At 53.7% G+C, this 23,163-nt stretch overlaps 2 protein-coding genes and 1 long non-coding RNA gene across 3 annotated transcripts; 1 reads left to right on the top strand and 2 right to left on the bottom strand.

Annotated features, from left to right (window-relative positions):
• Nucleotides 1-5,393: 5,393 nt before the first annotated feature.
• LOC111182175 (uncharacterized) lies at nucleotides 5,394-11,523 on the bottom strand. The gene is made up of 3 exons (XR_002646671.3): nucleotides 11,451-11,523; nucleotides 9,350-9,484; nucleotides 5,394-7,066 (listed from the first exon to the last, which is right to left on the bottom strand). It is a non-coding gene; the product is annotated as an uncharacterized LOC111182175 (long non-coding RNA).
• TLCD3B (TLC domain containing 3B) lies at nucleotides 8,241-16,190 on the top strand. The gene is made up of 5 exons (XM_022588357.2): nucleotides 8,241-8,743; nucleotides 9,597-9,680; nucleotides 12,312-12,546; nucleotides 12,978-13,073; nucleotides 13,386-16,190. The coding sequence occupies exons 1-5, from the start codon at nucleotides 8,619-8,621 to the stop codon at nucleotides 13,671-13,673; spliced, it is 828 nt and encodes a 275-aa protein (XP_022444065.1). The 5' UTR covers nucleotides 8,241-8,618; the 3' UTR covers nucleotides 13,674-16,190.
• FIMP1 (fertilization-influencing membrane protein 1) lies at nucleotides 14,681-15,677 on the bottom strand. The gene is made up of 3 exons (XM_089895935.1): nucleotides 15,513-15,677; nucleotides 15,043-15,201; nucleotides 14,681-14,925 (listed from the first exon to the last, which is right to left on the bottom strand). The coding sequence occupies exons 1-3, from the start codon at nucleotides 15,631-15,633 to the stop codon at nucleotides 14,834-14,836; spliced, it is 372 nt and encodes a 123-aa protein (XP_089752061.1). The 5' UTR covers nucleotides 15,634-15,677; the 3' UTR covers nucleotides 14,681-14,833.
• Nucleotides 16,191-23,163: the final 6,973 nt, after the last annotated feature.

The raw sequence follows: 23,163 nt of genomic DNA, 5'->3' as shown, positions 1-23,163 counted from the left end.
ATCTCATTCAGTCATCCCACAGTCCTATGTAGAGGTACTGCTCTTGTCCCTATTTTATAGATAAGAAGCCTGAGGCTCAGAGGAGTTAAATCACTAGCACAAATTCTTCTGGCTAATGAGTAACGGAACTAAGATTTAAGTCCAGGCAATGGGACTTTGTGTGTATTCAGCTGAAGCTCAGAGAGGTTCTGACACTTGATCGAGGTCACACAGACAACGTATGGGAGAAAAAGGGACTGGACACTTAGTTTTCTCACTCCAACTCATCTGTTGTGCCCCCTCGGCGGCCTTTTCTATTGTAGAGATGAAGGGTGCGACTGAACTTGCCTGGAACCTAACACTAAATAATAAATGATCTGGCGCACTGTCCAGGACACACCCCAGAGCACGGGGAGGGGGAATTGGACCCTTCCCTGGGTATCATGTGGGAAACAGGCCACTTCTGGCTGTTTATCGTTTACTTATTCACAGGCTTCGATGATATCACACCTGCACACCTCCGCAGGGCCGCGGCGGCACGGCACACAGGTAAAAAGGATGCGCAAGATAGCATTTGGACCTAACGGAGGCTGAAGGAGCAGGAAACGGTAAACTCCAGGCCCGGGGTGAATTGTGTGACAGGTCTGTGAGGTCCACTTGGGGGTGAGAGACCCACCTGGGAAGCCAGGCTGGAGCGGGAAAGCGGCGGCCGAAGTCGTGGGAGCTTGGACGGGCACTGGGGCAGCGCCACCCCACGCTGCCCGTCTCCACGCGGGCGCTGCCGGCTGCCTTCCAGAGGCGCGTGTAGCCAGGGGCTGCACCCACACGCCAGAACTGGCTGGCATCTCCCTTCCTCCGCGGGATGTTCAGACCCTCCTGGAACGCCCAGACAAGGGACCACGGTGTGTGGAATGCATCCCATCTTGGGTTTATTTCAGGTGGTACAGCCATTAAGCAAGAAAGCGCTGCGCCCGCGCGCCCCTGGGCGCGCACACACACACACACACACACACACACACACACACACACACACCCCTGAAAGCCATTCTCTTTCCAATTCCCTTTCAACGCTTCTGATTATTCCAGGACAAAGTCTCATTGCGCTGCCAGAAGCCCTTTGACACCTCTCTATCCATGCTTCTCTTATCTTGTCTTTAACAAAGAGAGAGAGGGCGGCCTCCAGCTCAGAATTCTGAGCACGTGCTAATATCTAGTGAGAATGTAAGAACAAGTTTTTTTTTTTTCATTTTATTTTTTGTTACCTTCTATTTAGAACAAATAATACTGGTTTTCTATTTTCCGTACTGATAAAAAGTTTCCTTTTAACGTACATGGTTAAAAGCAGGTACTCTGGAACTCATATTATTAGGTTCAAATCCCAGCTCTGCTACTTACTACCCGTATGACCTTGGGCAAGTCACACAACCTCTCTGTGCCTCAATTCCCTCAACCGGAAAGAGAAAGTAATAATAGCATCTCCCTCTTGGGTTATTGTGAGGATTACATTAATTAATGTATGTGAAAAGGGTAGATTGGTGCCTGACACCTAGTATATGCTGTAAAAATGTCTCCTATTATTAGCTCAAATAGGGGGGAAAAAAACCCTGAGGTTTAGAGAACACTTCTTTGGACCAATTCCGCCATTTTCCATGTGAGGGAACGAAACTTTGGAGAAGATAATTAAGCAGCTGAGCTAGGATCTGGTAGGTCTCTGGATTCCCAATCCATTTACCAGCCATTTCAATCTTCAGTAATTAATATAACCTCTCAGCCTCAGCTTATTCATTGCAGAATGGGACTAATTCTATTTCATTGGATGTTGGGATGCTGTGTGTAAAGGTGGCTCAGAAAATGAGTTGGTATGATGTCTCCAGTGCATTCTCAACAGGGGTAATAGCACCCCCCAAGAGGGCAGAAATTGGTTCTTGGCGGGTGAAAAATATCTTTTAGATATACAAAGCACAGACATATAGTATATAAGTTCATGAGAAATGGTGATTAGGAAACAAAATGTCTAAAAAAGGCTTGGGGAGCAATAGTTAAAAAGAAGTTGAGAGTTGAGAAATACTGCTCTTAACCAAGATTTTTCCAACTTGGGTTGTTACTCATAAGTGGATTATGAAATCAGCTTAATGGGTCATGATAAGCATTTGGGGAGGAAAAATGATAAAGGGGAACAATGATGTAGTACGGTGTGTGCTGCACATAATCAGGATAAGAAAGTATCCTGAGAAAGTTTCAGTTCAGTTTGGCATGTGCATGGCTGTGCTGAGTCACGAAATAAAAGTCTCTCTTGAGGCTCACTGTAAAAAAAATGGTGCAAGCCATTTCTCTAAACCACAATTTTCTTTTTCTCCCCTCATTATTTATCTCTCAGACAAGCCCATGCAGCCTCGAACTATTTTACTCTGAACAGGAAGAACCTGATAAGGAAAGAAAGAAATGTAGAAGAGAGTGTCCAGATTCCAGTAAAACTAGGGCCTGACCTTTACCAGCTCATGGCCAAGGACTCTTCCCTTCCTCATTCTCTGTTCCAGGGTAAGCCACAGCTACGGAGGAAAATAACTGGCCCTCAGCACCAGAAGGACCTCCCCTCTTAGATTCCTCCCTCTTCCTCCCCTTTCCTCCCCTCCTCTGCTCCCAATGTGAAAGGCAGCAGTCATGTTGACGGAGTCTGAGTCCTAGCTCTGCCATTTACTCTGCAATCCCAGGACAAGTCATTTAATTTCTCTGATCCTCAGTCTTCTCAGCTATAAATGAGGAACTTATTTGTAAGATCGTTGTGGTGCTTAAATGAGAGAAGGTAGAGAAAGTATATTAGTATTTTAGTGCCTTGTATACTGAAGGTGCTCATGATAATAGCAGCTAACAGGCCCTGAATGCTGTGTGAAGAAGTTTATCCATGTTATCTCTATTTCGTCCTCTAAATGAGCTTACACAGGAGTAGGAAAGGTAACAGGGCAGACTCCAGTCAGGCTGCCTAGTTTCAAACCTCAGTTCAGTATCTTTTCACATGTTTAAGGGCTGCCTATAGTTCTTTCTTTCTGACTGCATTGTCTGCCTTTTAAAAAGGTGCTTTCCTCATAACCCCACATAATGTCTTCGGCTTACATCACATTGGCCAGACCTCTAACTACCAGGGAGGCTGGGAAATATAGTTTTTTAAGTAGGCACATTTCAGTCTCCAACAAAATGTAGAAAGTGATAAGGATGATACCGGTTAGGCAACCAGAGTCCTCATCTTCAACAGTCTTATCTCGCTCTTGATTTAACCTTGAATTTAATTTTCAAAGGCCTATCCAGAGGGGAGAAAATGGAGGAAACAAGTAAAACAGTTAACAGAGATAAGCTCTGAAAATGTCGCTGACGTGTCTAAATTGTAGTCAATAATGTTTCGTTTCTTTTTTTTTTCTTAACCATTCAGTTTCTTTAGGAAATGAATTTCCGAGTTTTCTATATCTGTTTAATATTAGAGAGACCAATACAGTCAGAAAATAGGGTTGAAAAAAATCCCACCTCATTAACTCCCTGACTGTGTAACCTTGGACAAGGTACCAAACCTCTCTGTGCCTCTGTTTTCTCATCTGTAAAATGGGTACAATAATAATCCCCATTAACAAAGTTGTTGTGAGGAAATGACTTGATATTTTTAAGCACTCGTATCAGTGTCTGGCCCATAGTAAATGCTATATAGTTAACATTTAATGAGCTGGCATTATTATTATCCCAACTTCACAGATGAAAGAATTGAGGCCCACAGAGACTGGCCAACCATCGCTCAGGGAATGGAAGAGCCTAAGATGGTTTAGCATTTAAAAAATTCCAGGGCATTCCCTAGCGGTCCAGTGGTTAAGACTCCGCACTTCCACACATTAGAAGAGTATGCCTTGAGGACGCGTACCTGTGCAAATGCCCATGATCCATATAAGGGCATTCCCAACCCCTCAGAAGGCTCCCTGGGGTGTCCTCTCCGTCAATACCTCCCCCAAGTTAAATGCTGTTCCGATTTTTCACAGAAGATATTTTGCCTGTTTTGAACGTCGTCCAAATGGAGCCATACAGCATGTTTCTTTTATTATCCGTGGAGTCTGAATTTGAAGTCCAGATGGTCCCACCCTAGGAACTGCCGTCTTAACTATTATCCTGTACTGCCTTTTAAAGCAATGACTGCTTAGCTGCTATTTCCCCCACCTCCTCATCCGGTCCCCTCCTTCAGCTCCACCCCTGAATCCTAGCTGTGCTTCAGGCCATCAACGAAAGCTAATTAGTCAATTCTGTGTTAGAAGGTTACCCCCCCAATGTACCCCCCGGCCCCCCCCCACCCCCGCAGGCACTCTCCAGGAAGCATATGATAGAGCACATGTTGTCAAGAAGTGGGCCAATGGGAAGATGGCATATTCCAAACCGTCCACCATTCCACCAATAGGAAGGTGATGTTCCTGCCCCCTCCAACTGCCTCTGTAGAGCTGCCTCCGCCTCATGCCCTTGAAGTTTGACGCTTTCCTTGTATCCTGAGAAGGTCCCCTCAAAGCTGCTTAAGGGGTGCAGGATGGCAGGCCCTGACTCCCTACATCTCTCCTGGGCTTTCCTCACACCTCCCCTCCCTGGAGTGGATGGGAGGGGAGGCTTTTCCAGACAAAAATAACATATATGTAAATATATATGTTTTCAGAGGTTTTCCCATGTTTTGTTTGTTTCTTTAATGGGATAATGCTTTGAGTTTTCTTTTTCTTTTTAAAGAAATATTATTTTTAAAATTTCAGTTATCTTTACAATTTGAACACCCCTCCTTCCTTTTTTTCTGAGTTCTGGGCACTGATGAGAACCACCAGCCTCCCTCTCTAGCCTCCACCTTGCCCCTCCGAGGTGAGGACCTAGGAGAGGAGAGAGGTGACACAAAGAGCTTGGGGTGGGGGGACAGAGGATGGGATGGGGTGAGTTAAGAAAGAGCAGGCACATACTTAAGAGCTGAAAGAGAAAGAGGGAATTTTAAGATGTGAGACGGACTGGGAGGTGTAGGCCAGCTTCAGGAATTACAGCGAAAATGAATAAAAGTGTAGGAAATGGATTGATAACCAAAAATTAGGATGTCCAATTGCTCTGGATGAGGCATATTTAAAGTGCATTAAGGATCTCGAAGAGATTGGGGAAGAGCTACGCCCGATGGCTTTTGATAGGTATGAAAGATGGATCCCATAGGCCTCGAGCTTTTGGGGTGAAGGGAGGGTCTGAGGGACACTGCGTTGAGGTGTCCTCACAGCCATCTTTTCTCACCTTCTCTACCCCAGACAGGCATGACCCTGCTCTTTGTACTGGGCTGCATCTTCTTCCCGCTGAGCTTTGCTCTCCTCTGCTGGGGTCTGCAGAATCACTCCAACCTGCGGATGGAGAGACCAGAGGCCGTTCTGGTGGCATCCAAGTAAGAGGACAGGGTGAGGGCATCCTTCCTGGGGCCAGGGCTGGTGGAGCTGATCTCCTACTTTCAGGAAGAGCTAGTGATAAGAGCAGAAGCAGACTATGTGTGTATGTGAGCGTGGGTGGGTGGGAGATACAGAATCAAAAGACACTGGCTATGGGATCTCTTGCAAGTCATTTAACCTCTCTGAACTTCAGAGCCCCCATGTAAACCCCATGGGTTTAATAAGAATACTCACCTTCCATTCTTCGTGGAGATGTTGTGTGCGGGTCAGGTGAATTCACGTCTGTAGAATAGGGGTAGGGAATTCCGGGGGCCCGGGTTCAATCCCTGGTCGGAGAACTAAGATCCCACAAGCCGTGTGGCCAAAATGAAATAAAATAAAATAGGGGTTGCAAACTCCCGCAAGTGACACAAGAGATGTAGGCTGTGTGGGGACTGTGTGAGCTGGAAGACTACTCTCATCCCATCCAGTGGGGGCAGCAGCTGCTCGGCTCCAGCCAGACATCATGGAGTTAAGAGTGTGGGCCCAATGTTGTCTGACCTTCTGATTTTTTTCTTAAAAGAAGTTGAGCTTTTATGTGAAATCTAATTTTTAAACACTGACAAATAACTTAGAATTTAAGAAAATACTATGCTGGCAACACCATACTGGCCAAACGAAACATGTTTATGGACTGGCCTGGGCCCTTGTGCTGCAAATCTATGGCCTATTTGACAACGATTAGTAATATACCTGTGAGTTATCACCAAACCTTAGGGAGGAGAGGGAGCCGGCAGAAGGCAGAACTTACTTGGGTGTCTGGAAGACAAAAAACCCATCTCTATCCGCTTTAATGCCCACTATCCGAAAAGCTCCTTCACCAGGTCTGCGGCCCTCCCCACAACTCAGCACCACCCTGCGGCCTTGTACACCTTTGGCTCTGGAGCTATGCAAACATGGGTTTGAAAGCCAGCTTTGCCAATTCTCATAGCTAGGTTATCTTGGGCAGGTTTTTTTTTTTTTTTTTTTTTTGAATCTCTAAGCCTCAGGCTCCTGTCTATAAAACAAAGATACTACCATCTGGGAAGATTAAATAAGAATGAAATAAACCACTGCACCCCGTCCCCAGCACATAGTAAACACTCAGGAAGTTGGGTCCCTTTTCCCCTTAAGTGAAGCACTGAGATCAGGAAGCTAGGTCCACTATTGTCTCTAAAATTGTCCCTCACTCTCGCTGCCTAAGGCCAGGGTCTGTTCCCGCAGTCCGACACTAGAGGGCAGCACAAAATTGCAAATCCCAGTCCTTTGGGGAGGTGATGGCATGGGCTTCGGACAGGCAAAGGCAAATCGTAGGGTTACTGTTGAGGCGTATCTTAAGACAGGCTTGAAAACCAAAGCATGGCTTGGGTAGCAGGGCCCCACGTCATGCAGAAGTCTACAGGGCAGTTGGTTTCAGGACGAGAAGGCCAAATTCCAGGGAGGCAGCATGAAAGGGTGAGAAGCATCTCAGAGGCCAGTGTGGTTCTGGTGGGGCTTCTGACCTGCAGTGGGACACTGGTCAAGTCACTGGACCTTGGTTTCCTTGCAGTGGAATGAAGGGCTTGAATCAGCCAATCCCCAGGGTCCTTTCCCACATGGAAACTGGGCTGTGAAGTTGCAGAGGAAGGGGAGCCAGGAGCATAATAAACCTGAAGAAAAAGAGAGTGACCAGGGCTTAGGGGAGGCCTGAAGGACACGGGCAGGGGCGTCATCGGGCTTGAAGTGGGTTTTCAGAGAAGCAGCACTTCCCCACCCTCTTCAAACCCTGCCACCTAGTGTGAGTGGCCTCTTGCGTTTTCTGAACTATGTGACCTTGGGGAGGGTCACTGAAGGCCTCAGGACCATTTCTTGACCTGTAAAAAGGGGACACATGTCGTTACCTCAGTGCTGTTACAATAGTTAGAGGAGATCATAGGACAGTCTTGTGGCGGCGTTGGGACCAGAGGCACCTCACGTATATATACCTCAGAGTTTCCCTCCCTCCCATTGGCGCGAAGGACGTGGGGGTCTCTGAGCCCAAAGGATACTGTGTTGAGGTGTTTTTATTCCCATCTGTTCCTTAAACTCATCCTTCAGAGACAGCAAGATGCACCAACTTCTCTCGCTCCCCCCTCCAGGGAATCCTCTTTCTCTCTGCCGGGGTGGGTGCCCCTAAGCTGGGACCCCAAGGCCGCTGAGGGACACGTGTTGAGAGGCCTTGGCAGAGGAGGAAATGGCAGGCATTTGCAAAGTACTGGTGGGAAACGGGGTCAGGCCCATCTGGGGGCCCAGGGCCTCCTCCCAGCTGGCCAAGGAGCCCCAGGCCACCTCCCTCCCCAAGAGGAGAGACGACCCTCCCCTGGCCCTCCCAGGCCGACCCTCCCAGGCAGGCCCCTGTGCCTGCCGCAGCGGCTGTCTCTTTAAGGACCTCCCCCTCCCTCTTTCTCCGCTTCCCCCCACCTCTGTCGCAGCCGCTGCTGTGGTTCAGAGCTGCATGGGGAGATGCTGCTGCAGGTCCGGTTTCTTGGTGTCTGGTCGGTGCCATCATTTCCCTCCCCCTCCCCCGCCCTCCCCAAGCCAGTGACTTCCCGTCCCCCTCCCCCTCCCCACCGAGGGGGCAGGGGGCTGGGCACGAACTCTCCATAATGCCCCGTACAGCCTCCCGGCCGGGCCGCGGGCACTGTGGCGGCAGCGAGAGGCGGGAGAGCCGTGCTGACCGCTGACCACTTGCCCGGCTGCTCCTCTGTCTCCCCTCCCTCCCTTTCAGAGCTGGCACCACAGTCCCACCCCCCACCTCCCACCCCGCCTCCTCGGGCCCTCCCAGCCTTTCCACGTAAGCCCACCCCCACCTGCCTCTCTCCCTCCCCTCCCCCATCCGCATCCTCCTCGTCCTGTACCCCCTCCCTCTGTCCTCTCACCCGGTCCTCCCCTCCTCGGCTCTCTCCCAGCCCTCTGGCTGGCTTTCTCCTGCTCCCTTTCTCGGGTCCTCCCTGTCCCCGGTCTCTCCCCATTTCCCCAGTCTCATCTAACTCCCTTTCTCGGGTCCTCTGGTCTGACTCGACAGCCCCATCCCGTCCCTGCCCTGTCCCCTTTGTGCCCCTTTCTCTTTCTCTCTCTCCTTCCCCGGCTTGGCGTCCCTTCTCCACCTCTAACTCCCTTCAGCTCGGCCTCCCTGTCCCTTCTCGGCCGCTCGCTCGGCTCCCTGCCCGAGGCCTGAGCACCATGCTGACCCCAATGGTGGCTGGAGGGGTGGTGTTCCCCGGACTCTTCCTGCTCTCCAAGAACACGCTCCAGCGGCTGCCCCAGCTGCGCTGGGGGGAGGCCGACGCGGTCATTGTCTCAGCCAGGTAAACTGCATCCCTTCCCCGCCGCCCCAGGCTCTTTGGGGATGGAAGGGACCCTTGGCCCGGTGGGGACTGGGGGCTCCTGAAGTGGTCGGTGGGCTCTACCTCCAAGCTTCCCTCTCTCCTCACTGCCTTACTCGCTGTCCCGGGAGACCGCATCCAAGCCCAGCCATCTGGTCTACTAGTATTCAGACTGCTCTCCCTCCCTTTCCCATTCACCCTCCCACCCTCCAAAACAGGTCCGGCCTGTGACTAAAACATCCCTATAGGATATTAGAGAGCAAGGCAAGGGGCACAGAGCTGTGTATTATTCGGGGCATGTGTTTGGGGGAATGAGGGACAGAGGAGTGAACAGTGGAACTCTGCACACCCTGGAATCCGGGCCAGAGTTGGGGAGGGGAGCGTGGTGGCACGCAATGAGAGAGCGGGAAAGTGACCAGGGGGAATCAGAGGCAACCGAGGGGCCATGGGATAACCGGCACCATGACTGGGCAGCTGATGGTGCCAGAACAGGCCCACGGGCTTCCCCCTGCCATCCTGTGCTTGGCCCCCCCACTTCCCTGGAAGGGACACCTTGTCATCAGCCCCTCGTGCTCAGCAGCTTCTCACCTCACGATGACCTCCCTGGTGTCCTCCTGAGAGGAAGGCAACTCAGTGTCCAGTGAGGAAAGGGTGAACCGAGGAGTAGCAGCCGGGCCAGTCCAGGAGCCTGAGGTGGTGTGGCTGAGTCCCGGGCAAGGCAGCCTTGGGGAAAGATGGGCAGGGAGCACCCAAGAAGTGCAGAAACCGGTCAGTAAGGAGGAGAAACCGAGGGGCGCGTCTCCTCCCTCTACTGCTGCTCCCTCTTCCTCCCTAGGCTAGTGTCCTCTGTCCAAGCCGTCATGGCCTCCACAGCTGGCTACATCGTCTCCACCTCCTGCAAGCACATCATAGATGACCAGTAAGTGCCATGAGACCGCCTTAGCCCCCGTTCCAGCAGCCTGTGTGTATGTGTGACCCCTGAGTACCCCAGATCATCTAGGGGACTCCTTCAGTGGTCTCCAAGCCCTTAACTTGAGCCTGAGCAAGTCAACTGCAGTAGCTGCAACTCAACACCCAGGGATAAATTTATCCACATCCTGTCCTTAAAGGTCAGAACCAGGAGGAGAGGGAGCGGGGAGCAAAAAGGATTCTCAAAGCAGCTCCTAGGCTTCCCGGCCTCTCGGATCATAGTAGGTTCTGAAGGTTGTTTCCTCCCGTACCTCCTCCCACCGTTTCACCCCTCGGACCCCATTTCCAATCAGCACCCAACTGGGGTGCTTCTCTACTCATGTCGGGCTCACCCCTCCCCTCCTCCCAGAATCCAGGTGTCCAGCCCCAGCTCTATGCATGAGAGGGACAGATGACACAAACAAGGCCACCAATGGTGAGGCAGTGGGGTGGAGAGTGGAGGGTGAAGAGGCCAAACTTTGGCACTGGGAGCTGCTGCAGTGCCTGGTGCTTGCCAAAACCCCAGGCCTGAGAGGTAGAGCAGGAGGAGGGAGGAGAGGGGCCCTGTCCGTGGTGCTGACGGGCAGCTCTAGGTTGACCCACGGGCCGCCACCGCAGAGTTGCCGGTGAGGGTGCTGATGACGCCCCACGCTTAACTTCGGGTCCTGTTCCCTCCTCTGGTGGCTGCTGAGCTCCAGGGACATTGTCTGGATGCCCCAACCTAGAGACATTCCCTGTCTCCCTCGAGTTCCTTCATCTGTGGACTGAGGTCCATCCCTCCCTGGAAGGGCTGCTGCGAGGAGGAATTGACTTGTGTGTGTCTAACGCCTAGAGCAGTTCTGGCCACACAGAGTGGATGCTAAACTCTTTCTTCAGACCCCCACCCCGGGGACTTGGCTTCCTCTTGTCCTCTCCCCCCATTCCCACCCCTGGGTCCAAGATGAGCCTGGATCCCCACACATTCCCTTCTCTCGCCTTCTTACAGAGGTCACTTTTCAGTTCTTACATTTTCTCCCCCGCCCCACCCAGTCTGTTCTTGTCCCTCCCCGCTTAATCCTCAGGTGGGTGGGAAGGATCAGGGTTAATCCAGGGGCAACAGCTGTTCCTACCTCTGAGCACCTAATTGCTGAAGAGGGTGGGAATGGGTTTAACCCTGCACACTGGAGCCCAGGGCCTGGAGGTCCTGGAGCCCCACAAGCTAGTGGTGTCACCGTGTCTGCTGTGGCTGACTCTCCAGGCCACTCTCTGCTCTAACCTCTCTTGGGCCAGTGGGACCCCTTTCCACCTTCCTGCCCTTCGTCTCTAACCTGGGCTACTGCTTCCTCTCCTCTCTCTCTCCCTCCTCGTCACACACTCCAGCATGGGTCTCTGCTTCTCTTTTCCTGACATCATCCCTGCTAGAGTGGGCTGCCTGTCCCCTTCCAGGCCAGCCTTCCCCAGGGTTCACCTTCTGTTTCCATCTCACCCCTGGTCCTCAGCTGCCCTGCCCTCAGGTCTCACTCCACTTCTCCCTTCAGCAGCTGCTCTTATTTTGTCCTCATATTTGCGTCCCCTCTGGCTGACTTTGCTTTCATCCCTCCACCGAGCTGGGCGAGTTCCCCTGGGCCTGCCTCTTCGACCTCCCACCCCACCTCGGACCTGTCACAGGACTACAGATTTAAGAGAAGGTGCTTCAAGTGCTGACTCGAGAAGAAAAATGCAATGTTGCGTATTCATGCACTTTTCATTTTTGTTTACTCACTAAGTGCATGGAACTTTCTCTGCTCTTGACTCCTTTTGCTCAGCGTTTTCTCCATAATGCTTGGCTGTACCTGAAAAAACAAGAGATGGGGCCACATTCAAGCAGAGCAAGCACCGCTGACAGCACCACCAACTCCCCAGTGCGGCCTGTCTGTGACCCCTGTCTCGAATCTTCTAGGGGACAGCAGGGCTGAGAGGGAGAGCTGTGGAGCCAGACTTCTCATGTTTATTCCTTGGTCAGGTTACCTAGCCTCTCTCACCTGTAAAATGGGGTGACAACCATACCTACTTTTTATAGGCTTTCTGTGGGGAGTAAATACGTTTGTGCATGTAAAAGATTTAGAATATTAGAATAGTGCCCGCATGTAATAAGCAGTCAATTGATGTCAGCCAATATGCTCTCTCCCCACCACTCCCAGAATTACTCTTCTGCTGTAATTCGTCCTGATCTCAGCTGTTTCTCAGATCTGGTCTGGCTTGTTTGCTCACTCTATCTCGGCCCTCAGGTCTGTGGCTGTCTTCTGGTCTCTCTTCCTTTTTCTCCCACCATATTGCAGAGAGAGAGAGAGAGAGAGGGAGAGAGAAAGAATATGAATGAATGAATATGAATCCTGGGTGGGTCCTCAGGTCAGTCGGTGTTTGAATCCCAGCCCTACTACTTACCAGCTGTGTGATAGTGTGACCTTGGGCAAATTTTTCACCCTCTACCCTTGTAACTTGACAGTCCACTTCCGTCTCAGGGTTGTTACGAATATCACCTGAGATCTGACTCCCGCGATGCATCCAGCATGGGCCCCGGCACCTGGCAACTACCCTGCCCATCCCCTTTCCTCCTTGACCCCCCTTTCTCTCTGCCCGACAGACACTGGCTTTCCTCTGCCTACACGCAATTTGCGGTGCCCTACTTCATCTATGACATCTACGCCATGTTCCTCTGTCACTGGCACAAGCACCAGGTCAAGGGGCACGGAGGGGACGAAGCGGGGACCAGAGCCCCGGGCAGCACCTGGGCCGCGGCACGCGGCTACCTGCACAAGGAGTTCCTCATGGTGCTCCACCATGCCGTCATGGTGCTCGTGTGCTTCCCACTGTCCGTGGTGAGTGGGGCCGCTGAGAGCCAGGGCCCCGTGTCCTGCTCATTGCCAGCACTGCAGGAGCCTAGGAAGCCCTGGGTCCAGGTCCCAGCAGCAGGGCAGGCCCAGGATGGAGGGCCCCATGGAGGGGTTAATGAGCTCCAGCCCAGCCCCAAACAGCAAGAGGGTGGATCGCACCCAGCTGTGGCGCTTTGGAGCTGTGGTTACACACCACTGCCTCTGAGACTCAGTTTCCTCATCTGTAGTATCAGGAATACCATCTCACCTGCAGGATGGTTGGAGGGATACGGTGAGTTAGCGCTCCCAGCTTAGCTACCGTTCACCTGTGCTCAGACTTTCAGAGTGAAGCATCCCCAAAAGTGACGGGGGTGGGGGCGCAGGTGCTGCCCAGGAACCCAGGCTCAGGGCAGGCTGTTTCCTTCCGCTCCTCTCAGGTGTGGCGTCAAGGCAAGGGAGATTTCTTTCTAGGCTGCTTGCTGATGGCAGAGGTCAGCACCCCCTTCGTCTGCCTTGGCAAGATCCTCATCCAGGTGAGAGGGGCGCTGAGGGTTCTGAGCGTGACAGGAGGACCGGGTAAGGGCGGGCACTTTTAGGGACCGATTGGAGATGCTTTAAAGGACAGGTGAAGAGTCGGGGCTATAAGGCGGGGTATAGGGGAGGCGTCAGGGCGGAGGGGGGCGGGTGGAGGGGAGCGGGGCCTGGGGCCCCTAACGTGGCCCCTGTCCGAGGAAGGCGAGGCAGGGAGGTGGGCCGAGGGGGGAGGTGGCCGGGGGGCGTGGCCGGGGCGTGGCCGGAGGCGCCCCGCCCCTCACCCCGCCCCTGTCTGCCCGCCCCGCCCGCAGTACAAGCAGCAGCACACGCTGCTGCACAAGGTGAACGGGGCCCTGATGCTGCTCAGCTTCCTCTGCTGCCGGGTGCTGCTCTTCCCCTACCTGTACTGGGCCTACGGGCGGCACGCGGGCCTGCCCCTGCTCGCCGTGCCGCTCGCCATCCCGGCGCACGTCAACCTGGGCGCCGCGCTGCTCCTAGCCCCGCAGCTCTACTGGTTCTTCCTCATCTGCCGCGGGGCCTGCCGCCTCTTCCGGCCCCGGGGCTCCCGGCCGCCCTCCCCCTGTCAGACCCAGGACTGAGGGTGGGGCCGGGGGCCCTCCCCACCCCACCCCTACGCCGTGGGGACAGGGCTCTGGGGCTGCTGGGTGGGGGGAGGAGCCAGTGGCCTCTTGCCCTGACAGCCCCCGGGAACTGACAGATGGACTCCGAAGGGGTGGGGACACGTCCCCTCAGGGGCTGAGGGCTGGGACCGGGTGAGTTGGAAGGCAGGGAGAGGGGACCTCTCCCTACAGTGCCTGAACCGAGGGTCGACCCCCTCCTGCCTAGCCCCTGTCTCCATCACCTCCCCTGGGCCCTGGAGAAGCGAAGGAAGAGGAAGAAGACGCACCCCTTCTCAACCGCTTAGGGCTCAAGGCTGTGGGGAGCCTGAGGGGACCAGGACTCACAGAATTGTCGGGGAGGCCCTGCTGCCAAGGCCATGCCAGCCCCCCTGCTGCAAACTCCTCTCAACTCCCTGTCACCTGGGAGGGAGGGGACACCCTATCTAATGCCCGTGGGCTCGCTCAGGGCTGGCCGTCCCCACTGCTCCTCTCCAGGGGAGGCCAGCCTGAGGAATCTTATTTATTTTATTAATTCGTCCAAATGCAAACTCGTTTGTGGGTGTCAGGGGAGGGAGGTGGTTGCTACCCCCCAGCCTTCCCAGTGCTGAGCAACCCCGGGGGCAGGTGTGGGGCCCCCTGGTCCCTTCCCCATTAGGCTGCACATCTTGCCCTCGGGCCCTGGCATGTCCCTGGTGCTACAGACCTCTCAAGGCTTCCTCCAGTCTGGGGTCGGGGGACCCTGGGAGGTGCTTTACAGACCGCTAATAAAGAGGATCTGCGTGAACGCCACCAAGGCCCTCGTCACCCAGTTCTTTGGGGCTGGGAAGGGAGCAGGCGCCTGGGGATAGAAAGCACGATGACTGGTTGACCGCAGGATGGGGCAGGACGCCCGGGCTGGGTCGCTGAGCAGTCAGGGAGAAGGACTTTCATTCATCAGCAGGAGAGGAGAGCGGGTATGGGCACTCAGGGCAGAGTCCAGGGCCCTCGTCCGGCTTTTTAGGCCCCTTTCTCACAGCTCCTATGGGGTGTGGAGATCAGAGGTGGGAGGTCACGCCACCGCCGCCTCCCTGGGCTTTGGGTCCTTCAGCCTCTCCCAAGGAAGGTTGAGGTGGGCGGGGCTTGGGGAGGGGGGACAGGCCTTACATGTGTGTGCAGAACTGGAAAAGCAGGAAGATGAAGGCCACCACCAGAGCGCCCACCAGGATATGATGGAAGAGCCTGGAGTCGGAACCTGCTAGACAGTGAGGTTGAGACAGGGGCCCTGGACTCACCTCCAACCGAAGGGCCAAGGGCAGCTGTCCTCCAGGCCCCGTCAAGGAGGGCAGCCCCTTCTCAAGCTGGGTCATACCTGAGTTAACAAAGATGACAGGTCTCTCTCCAATGAACTGGGCCAGGGCCAGGAGCCTGGCTTGGTCCGAGTCTGGGTAATCAAAGAAGTCAGGTCTGTCTAGGAAGAGTGGAGACTCTGCTCCCCGGGCCAAGGCCTTGGCATTCGCCAGGATGGGTGCTGGGGACCCAGAGCAAAGTCTATGAAGAGCCAAACAGACCCGTGCCCCCCACCCAAGAGGCTGAGGCAGACCCAGGGCCTGGCCAGGCCACAGAGCCCTAGTACAGCTGTGGAGGGCCTTGATTTTGTTCCAGGAACTTCTTGAAGGTCAGCTGAGCTCTCCATGAGAGGACCCACGCCAAGCAGGGAGGATGGGAGAGAAGCATGGAGAGCAAAGAGAAAAGCCCAGGCTTGGCCTCCCAGCCTCTCAGGGGCAGGAACCCCACACCCCAGCCTTCCTCCTTCCCACTGTTCCCAGGACAGCTTCCCACCTGATTCTACGGTCCCCAGCCCAGCCAGCCACATCCACACCTGTGCCCACTGCCACGGCCTCATCACCCTTCCACTCCAGTGATGGGGTGAGGGCTCTGTGATGTCACCGCCCAGAGCCATTCTGATCACACACTCTAGGGTGAGGGGAGAGAGAAAGTGCTAGGATCTGGAATCCTTCCCCCCAAGCCTCTGAATCCAAAGGGAAGGGATTGGGACCCACAGAGCCTTTGGGCTGATGCTGATGATAGAACAATAACAGTGGAAGCCCCAGGATTTACAGATAGGGGGACTTGGTCGGGCAATCTTGCTGAAAGCTGGGACTAAGGAGAGCTGCATTCGTATAGCAGGCATAGTGGATTTGCGGGGGGAGGGGGGACAGGCCTAAACATCTCCACTTACCCCTTGGATTGACCACAGATAGCATTTATTGAGCACTTGCTACTATGCCAAGTACTTTAAATGGACTGACTCATTGAACCATCATAAAATCCTATGAGGTGGGTACTGCTGCCCTCAACTTATAGAAGAGGGAGACAAGGCATAGATGGGCAAAGTGATGTGGGCAACACACACTTCCCAATGGCATGTATCCTCCTCCCCTGAGCCTACCCCCTGCCTCGTGTCCTCAAATGCAGGGGCACAGGGGTCTCCCCCATGCCCAAACTCTGTCTCGTAGTGCTCAGCTGAGGACAACCCTGGGGTTAGCAACCTAGACAAATAACAGACATTTCCACTAGGTGGCAGCAGTGTCCATGCCTGCCTGCTTGTTTCCCTGTTCTTGCCCAAGGAAGGCACAGCTCCCAGGCTCCAGGCCCTCCCGCCTCATCCCATCAGGCTGTATCAGGTGCTGCAGGGAAAGGTATTGCAGGCATGGGCGTTGTCAGAGGAAGTCCCCCGGCCCATCTCGGGGCAGGTCTATTGGTCATGCACAGAGCCTTCACAGGCTACCCCTCTCTGGGTGGGCTCCCCCAAGGGCCATCCCATTTACCCTTTCTAGTTTCTGCTTTTCCCTTATTTGTCACTTCCCAACAGCCACTTTCACTCCTCTTGCCCCCCCCCCAACCAGTGGCTAAGAATTAGCTCCCTTCTGATTGGAAGGTGGGCCTCTCTGTCACACATGTGTCCCGCCCCACCCAAGCCCAAGGACACTTCAGGGTCTCCTTGGTTTTATTACACAGTTGCCTATTCAGCAGCCTCTGACAGTCCCAGTTCCATGACATGCCCCACACCAGGCATGTGTCTGTGGCGTGTATGAGGTCCTCTGTCCTATGGAAGGAGGCTCCTTCCTCCACTGGATTCGTACCCCTCATCTTTCCGATCCTCAGGGACTATCCAACCATTCTCCTCACAGCAACCCTGGGAGGTACTTGTCAGGGTCAGCTTCTACTTCCTAAACAAGGAAAAGGCGCAAAAAGAAAAAAAGGGGGGAAAAGAGGAGACAGACTGACATCTATGGGGCCTCCTGCAGGACTGGCTCTTGTGGGCCTCTTTTCCCTACACTTATCTCTTCTAAGAAAGAGGAAGTGATTTACCCAATGACGCAGGCATGTGAAGGGCAGCAGGGACTCCACCTGGTTCCTGGCTCTGGCCCAGGGCCCCCTCCCCAAGTCTGCATGCAGCTGCCCTTGGGGGCTTAGCTGGGAGACACGGTCCTGGGAGAAGGGGTCCAGAGCCTTTAGCCTTTGGAGTAGATTTGGTAGTTTCCTCCGTCGCCTCAAAAGAACACTGCTGTCCTCTCTACCAGAAAAGGCCCTTTGCGACAGCCCTCTGTTTCAGGCCATCCTGGATAACCCCGTGGTGCAGCTGGGCCTGACCAACCCTAAAATCTTACTAGCATTTTAAGACATGCTCGAGAACCCGCTGAACAGCACCCAGTGGATGAACGATGCCGAGACGGGCCCAGTCATGCTGCAGATCTCCCGCATTTTCCAGACCCTGAACCGCACATAGGCCGCGTGCTCCAGCCGCGGGGTCCAGGAGGGCGGCCTCTTACTTCCCAGCCGAGGGCTGGGAAGAGCGGGCAGACCCCGGGGTGCCCTGGGCTGGGGAGCGGAGAAGGGCGGGCCGGAGGGGGCCCCACCCTGGGTGTTGGGCGCCCAGGCCACACTCGTGCTTGGATCTTCCTGCTGAAAAACCTCTGTGGCGGCAGCGCGCTCAGCCGTGCCTCTAGCCTCTGACAGTGTTTACAGACAAGGTCGTCACCCCGGGAAGGGGTCACCTCCCTCCAGTGTCCCTCTGGGCTCTTGAAACGCTACTTGAATTGACCTGTAGGCGCTGCTTGTAGAGTCCACTTGTTATTTGAAACATGGCATGTTTCAATCCAAAGTGTTAACGTCAAGGGTACTAACTTAAGTAGAACTCGCAGATGACTTTTCTTTAATAAATAAATTCCCCTTTTCCAAAAAAAAAAAAAAAAAAGAAAAGGCCCTTTGGACACAAGCAGTGAATTATCCATTCATTTATTCATCCAACCATTAAATAAATGTATTGAGCTCCTGTTATGTGCTGGGCTCCATTTATGGCTTAGATAGAAATCACCAGGGCATGGTCTCTGCCTGCGGGGACCACAGGGGAGAGAACTCAGGGATACACATCGTTCAGAGTATAGACAGACAATCCCTAAGGGGCTGTCTACACTTGCTGTCATCGCTCCCTCACCTTTAGTGTATTCTTCAAACCCTTCAGACCTGGCTTTGTCCCTCCCACTGCACTGAAGCCACTTTGGCCAGGTCTGCCAATGACCCCATAACTTGCCACATCTAACGATCACTTCTGTCTTTTTACTTCTGTCATCTAATGGTTGGTTCTGTCTGTCAGCATCCTGCCTCCAGGCATGGGGGCCACACTCATCTGTTTTCTCGACTCCTCCTCCTCTGAGCTGCTCAGGCTTGGACCTTCTCTTTTCTATCTATACCCTCTCTCCCTAGGTGATCTCATCCAGTCGCATGGCTTTAAATACCATCTATATGCTGGTGACTCACAAATGTATATTTCCAGCCCAGCCCTCTCCTCTCCTCCAGACTCCCCTACCCAACTTCCTGCTTCATGGCTCTGTGTGTCCAAAAACATCTCAAACTCAATAGATCCCAAATGGAGCTCTTGATTCTCCTATCTCAAACCTGCGCCTTTTTTCCATCGCAGCAAATGGGCTCACTATTCCTCTAGATGCTCTGCTCAACACAAAAACCTAGGAATCGTCTCAAACCCCTCCCTATTTCTCTCCTGACAAACCCATAATCAAGACCTGTTGGCTAGGACCTCCCTGGAGGTCCAGTGGTTAACACTCCATGCCTCCATTGCAGGGGGCGCGGGTTCGATCCCTGGCCAGGGAACTAAGATCCCACATGGCACGTGCGGTAAAAAAAAAGACCTGTTGGCTCATCTCCAACCTAAATCTCAAATCCATCCACTTCCCTTCCCCTCCAGTGCCGCCCTGCCCCCCTTCATTCAAGCCAGCCCTATGTCTCATCTGGCTTATTGCAACGACTTATGGACTGCTTGATCTCTATTCCCTCTTCCCCCAGCGAGAACAAACCAGAACACGTGGATCCGCTACCTAAAACCCTCCAGTGGCTTCCCTTGCCTCCTGTGTTATTTTGAACTTCTTACCCTGATCTGCGACACTCTTGTCTACCTACCCACCTCGGGTTTTCCCGAGCTTCCCTTCCTCAGCACACCCCAGCCTTTGCACACACCTCTGCCTAGGACACTCTTGCCCCAACTTGACCCAGTAATTCCTCCTCATCTTCCAGGTCACAGCTGAGACGACACTTCCCCTGGGAAGTGAACCTGAGTTTTCTGACCATCCCCTGTCACCACATCAGTCTGACTGCACTGGAGTTGTCTGTGTATTTGTCTGTCTCCCCTACAAGCCTGTGAAGCCAGAGATCATTGACCTTGGTCATAGCCGTAGCACCACAGTATAGAATAAGTATTCAATAAATACTTATCGGCTTAATGGATGGATGAAAAGCCTTTCTACCTCTGGACAAACCAGGGCTCAGAACTGTCTGTATTTTCCCCCGCGGCTGGCTGGAACTCCAGCCTCATCCTTGTCTTCCTGCAACAAGGCTTTCTGGAGGTGAGCTGCTGGGCCTGAGCTAAACCCCAGGAGAAGAAAGCAGTGCAGGAAGCAGGGCTGGGCTTCTTGCCCAGCTCGCCCCTCCTTTTACTGCAGGCCCAGGTCTGCCTCTCCCCAAACCCACCCGCTCCTGGACGGTGTCTCCCTTAGTCCTGCCTCCTCCTTTCTTATCCTGGAGAACCTCAGAGGAAACCTAATGGTTGCCTTTATCTAAAAAAAGATATTATTTTAGTGTATTCTTTTGAGTCGGTAACATATGCACATGGTACAAAATAAATCCTCTTCCTGCCCTCCCCTGCCTCACAGCAGCCTCCTCAGAGGTCACCATAGTTATCACTTTCTTGTGCAGCCTTCCAGGAATAATTTATGCACAAATAAACAAACATATATAAGCGCTCTTTTTTTTTTTTTTTTTTTTTTTTTTTACTCAAATGGCAGCGTTCCATTCATGCGCCTCCTTACCTTAGTTTTTTCTGCACAAGTACATAAAGGGCCTCTTTCTTGTCATGGCTGCATGTTATTTCACTGTGTGAAATTCTCATAACTGATTGTGGACATTTAGGTTGTTGTGGACATGTTAGATTGTGTCCAGTCGTGGACATTTAGGTTGTTTCCCGTCTTTTGCCATTGAAGACATGCTGCCGTTAATAGCCTTGAACTTCTATTGTTTTGCTCATGGGCCAAATCCTAGAAGTGGATTTTTTGGATCAAAGAGTCTGACAGTGGCTATGTAACTGAAAGTGGGGTCCGGCTGCTTGCTGCGCAAGAGCCAATAAAGGAGCAAGGTTGGTGCAAAGGAACGTTTGCTTTATTTTGGGTGCTGGCAACCAGTGGGGAGGGTGGACTCCTGTCCAAACGGCAACTCCCCCCTACTGACAATCAGTGGGCAGGAGCTTTTATAGACGGAGGGAGGGGGCTACATGCAGGAACAGCACAGTCAGCTCTGACAGTCATGTTGAAATTGGTCCTGCGGTGGTCTGATCAGTGTCATCTTGATTGTTCTAAGTACAGTTAGTCCTTGGTTCCAGGGTTGATTTGTTCCCATTTCTTGGAGGCCAGTTCTTGGAATTGTGGGAGCTTATGTCATGGCTACAGTCCTGTCATCATGTAGTTAACTTCTTCCACCTGGTGCGGGTTTCAGTATCTACAAGACAGCTCACGGGAGATGGCTCAGAATATTATTTATAGCCCTTGAGAAGGAACTAAGGGTCCTTAACTATGCTTAATGACTAAACTATTATTATTTAGTCTTGCTGGACTGTTTTCCTTTGTTTCTGCATTTTCTCACTTCTCTGATCAAACGTATTCTTTTCTTTAAAATGTATTTATTTATTTAATTTTTAATGTATTTTTGGCTGTATTTGGTCTTTGTTGCTGCGCCACGGGCTTTTCTCTAGTTGTGGTGAGCGGGGGCTACTCTTTGTTGTGGAGCACAGGCTTCTCATTGCGGTGGCTTCTCATTGAGGAGCACGGGCTCTAGGCACGAGGGCTTTAGTAGTTGCGGCACGCGGGCTCAGTAATTGTGGCTCGCGGGCTCTAGAGCGCAGGCTCAGTAGTTGTGGTGCACGGGCTTAGTTACTCCGTGGCACGTGGGATCTTCCCGGACCAGGGCTCGAACCCGTGTCCCCTGCACTGGCAGGTGGATTCTTAACCACTGCGCCACCAGGGAAGCCCTAAACTTATTGTTTGGCTAAAGTTTTCCCACAGACAAAAGGCAGGCTGAGGACACGGAGGGGCAAAGACCTAGGGTCCTGCTCCGTTTCAGCTACAGAGGTGGTGCCCATTTACTCACAGCCTCACCAACACTGTGTGTTAACATTTGCTTTGAATTTCACCATTTGATGGGTGACAAGTGGTATCTCAGCATAGTTTGGTTTTACATTTCTATTACTTTAAAAAAATTGGGGTAAAAATACACATATGAATGAATAGTTATATCTTAGCTGTTTTCAGGCACAAAGTTCAGCAATGTTAAGTATATTCACATTGCTATGCAACCTAAAATCACAATATTTAGTGATGCCAAACTAGTGCCAGGCCTAGCATGCGGCAGCCTCTGCTCCCCAGTAGTGGGGGAGACAGAAATGGAAACAGACACGACAAACCAGAGACAGCACTGGAAGCTGGGGGCTGGGCTGGGGGTGGGGAGATGTTCCAGTAAGTCTCTTAGGAAGAGGGGGTCCAGGATGACCCCTGAAGAAAGGAAAGATCTTCCAGGCTGAGGAACTTGTATGAGCAAAGGTCCACAGGTCTGAGAGATCCAGGCGTGTTCTGGGAACCACAAGTAATGGTCCTGAGAGCCAGCAAGATGAGCACGGGGGATGAGATTAGAGAAGTCAGGGTCTTGGGCTGAAGGGCCTTGAATCAGGTCACTGTGAGGACTTTGTCATTGGGGGCTGGCAAGTTTTGGGCAAAGGAGAGCCAAGATCAAAGGCTGGAGTTAGACTGACAGGCAGGTGGCAGGGCTCAGGTGAGAGACAGCAGGGAGCGGAGGAAGGCCTGCAGGGCTCTGAGGCATTCAGAGCGAAACCCCACGCTCCGCTCCACCTGAGGGACAACTGGAGATGGGAGGGTGAGGGAAGGCGGATTCCCAAAGGAGATGCCATCTCTGAGAAGGGGACTTGGACCCTCGGGGGCTGGGTTGGGTCACAGGAGAGAATCCTGAACAACTAACGGAAGGAGGCGTGGGGGGAAGCCACAGCCTCAGGCCTCAGACTCTCAGGTTTCCCAGCCAGGGTCCGAGACCCCGAGATTTCAAACCAGGGACCGTAGGCGGATTAGACCCCCTTCCCCAGCCCGTTCCTGGGTCACTGCGGATCTCTAAGCCCCGCCCCCACAGGCCCCGCCCCTACGGATATTTGGTAGGGGAGGGCCAGACACCCTCCCCCCCTCCTCCAAACGCTCTCTGCGGAGGAGGGGCATAAGGACGCGCGAGGTAGGGGGCGGGGAGGGAGGAGGAGCCGGCGTCGCCATGGCAACTAGGCCGGTGGTCTGCCCTGGAGACCCGGGAGGGAAGCTAGGAGAGAGGGGCGGGGGGAGGCTCCGCCGGCTCGGCGCGGGGGCGGCGCGGGGAGGAGTTGGGGAACACCGGGCAGTTCTCACTGTGGGTTCCTGGCGGCGCAGGGAGCCCGTGTGTCTGCGAGCGTGTGTGTGCGAAGTTCTCCTGGGTGAGTGTGCCAGCGCGTGTCTGGGTTTGTGCATGACTGTGGTGTGCGCACGTGGGCACAGGCGTGTGCACGGGAGTGTCCGTGCAAGATGCGTGTGTCAGCCTGCCCGTGAATGTGTGTGCACCCGTGTGCGCTCCTAAGTGTGCCCGGGCGGGCGCCGGCGGGAGAGTCCCGCCCCCTCCCCAGCCTCCGTCCGCCCCTCCCCGCCCCGCGCCGCCTGCGCCGGCTGCATCCTCGCCTCCACCTCGCTCACCCCCTCCTCCCCGCACTTTCTCCTGCTCTCCCTCCCTCTCGGCTCAGACTGCCGGACTCGGCGCTCTTCTCGCCGGCCGCCCTGGGAATCGCCGGCTGCCACCGCCCAGCTCGCACCCGCTGGCCCCCCAGTGCTTGGGCACCTGTTGG

Source organism: Delphinapterus leucas, chromosome 15 (genome assembly GCF_059928025.1).
Source record: "Delphinapterus leucas isolate spDelLeu-1000000601 "Yukka" chromosome 15, BTC_Dleu_Yukka2, whole genome shotgun sequence".
Classification (NCBI taxonomy): domain Eukaryota; kingdom Metazoa; phylum Chordata; class Mammalia; order Artiodactyla; family Monodontidae; genus Delphinapterus; species Delphinapterus leucas.
This window is presented reverse-complemented; position numbering and strand designations above follow the sequence as displayed.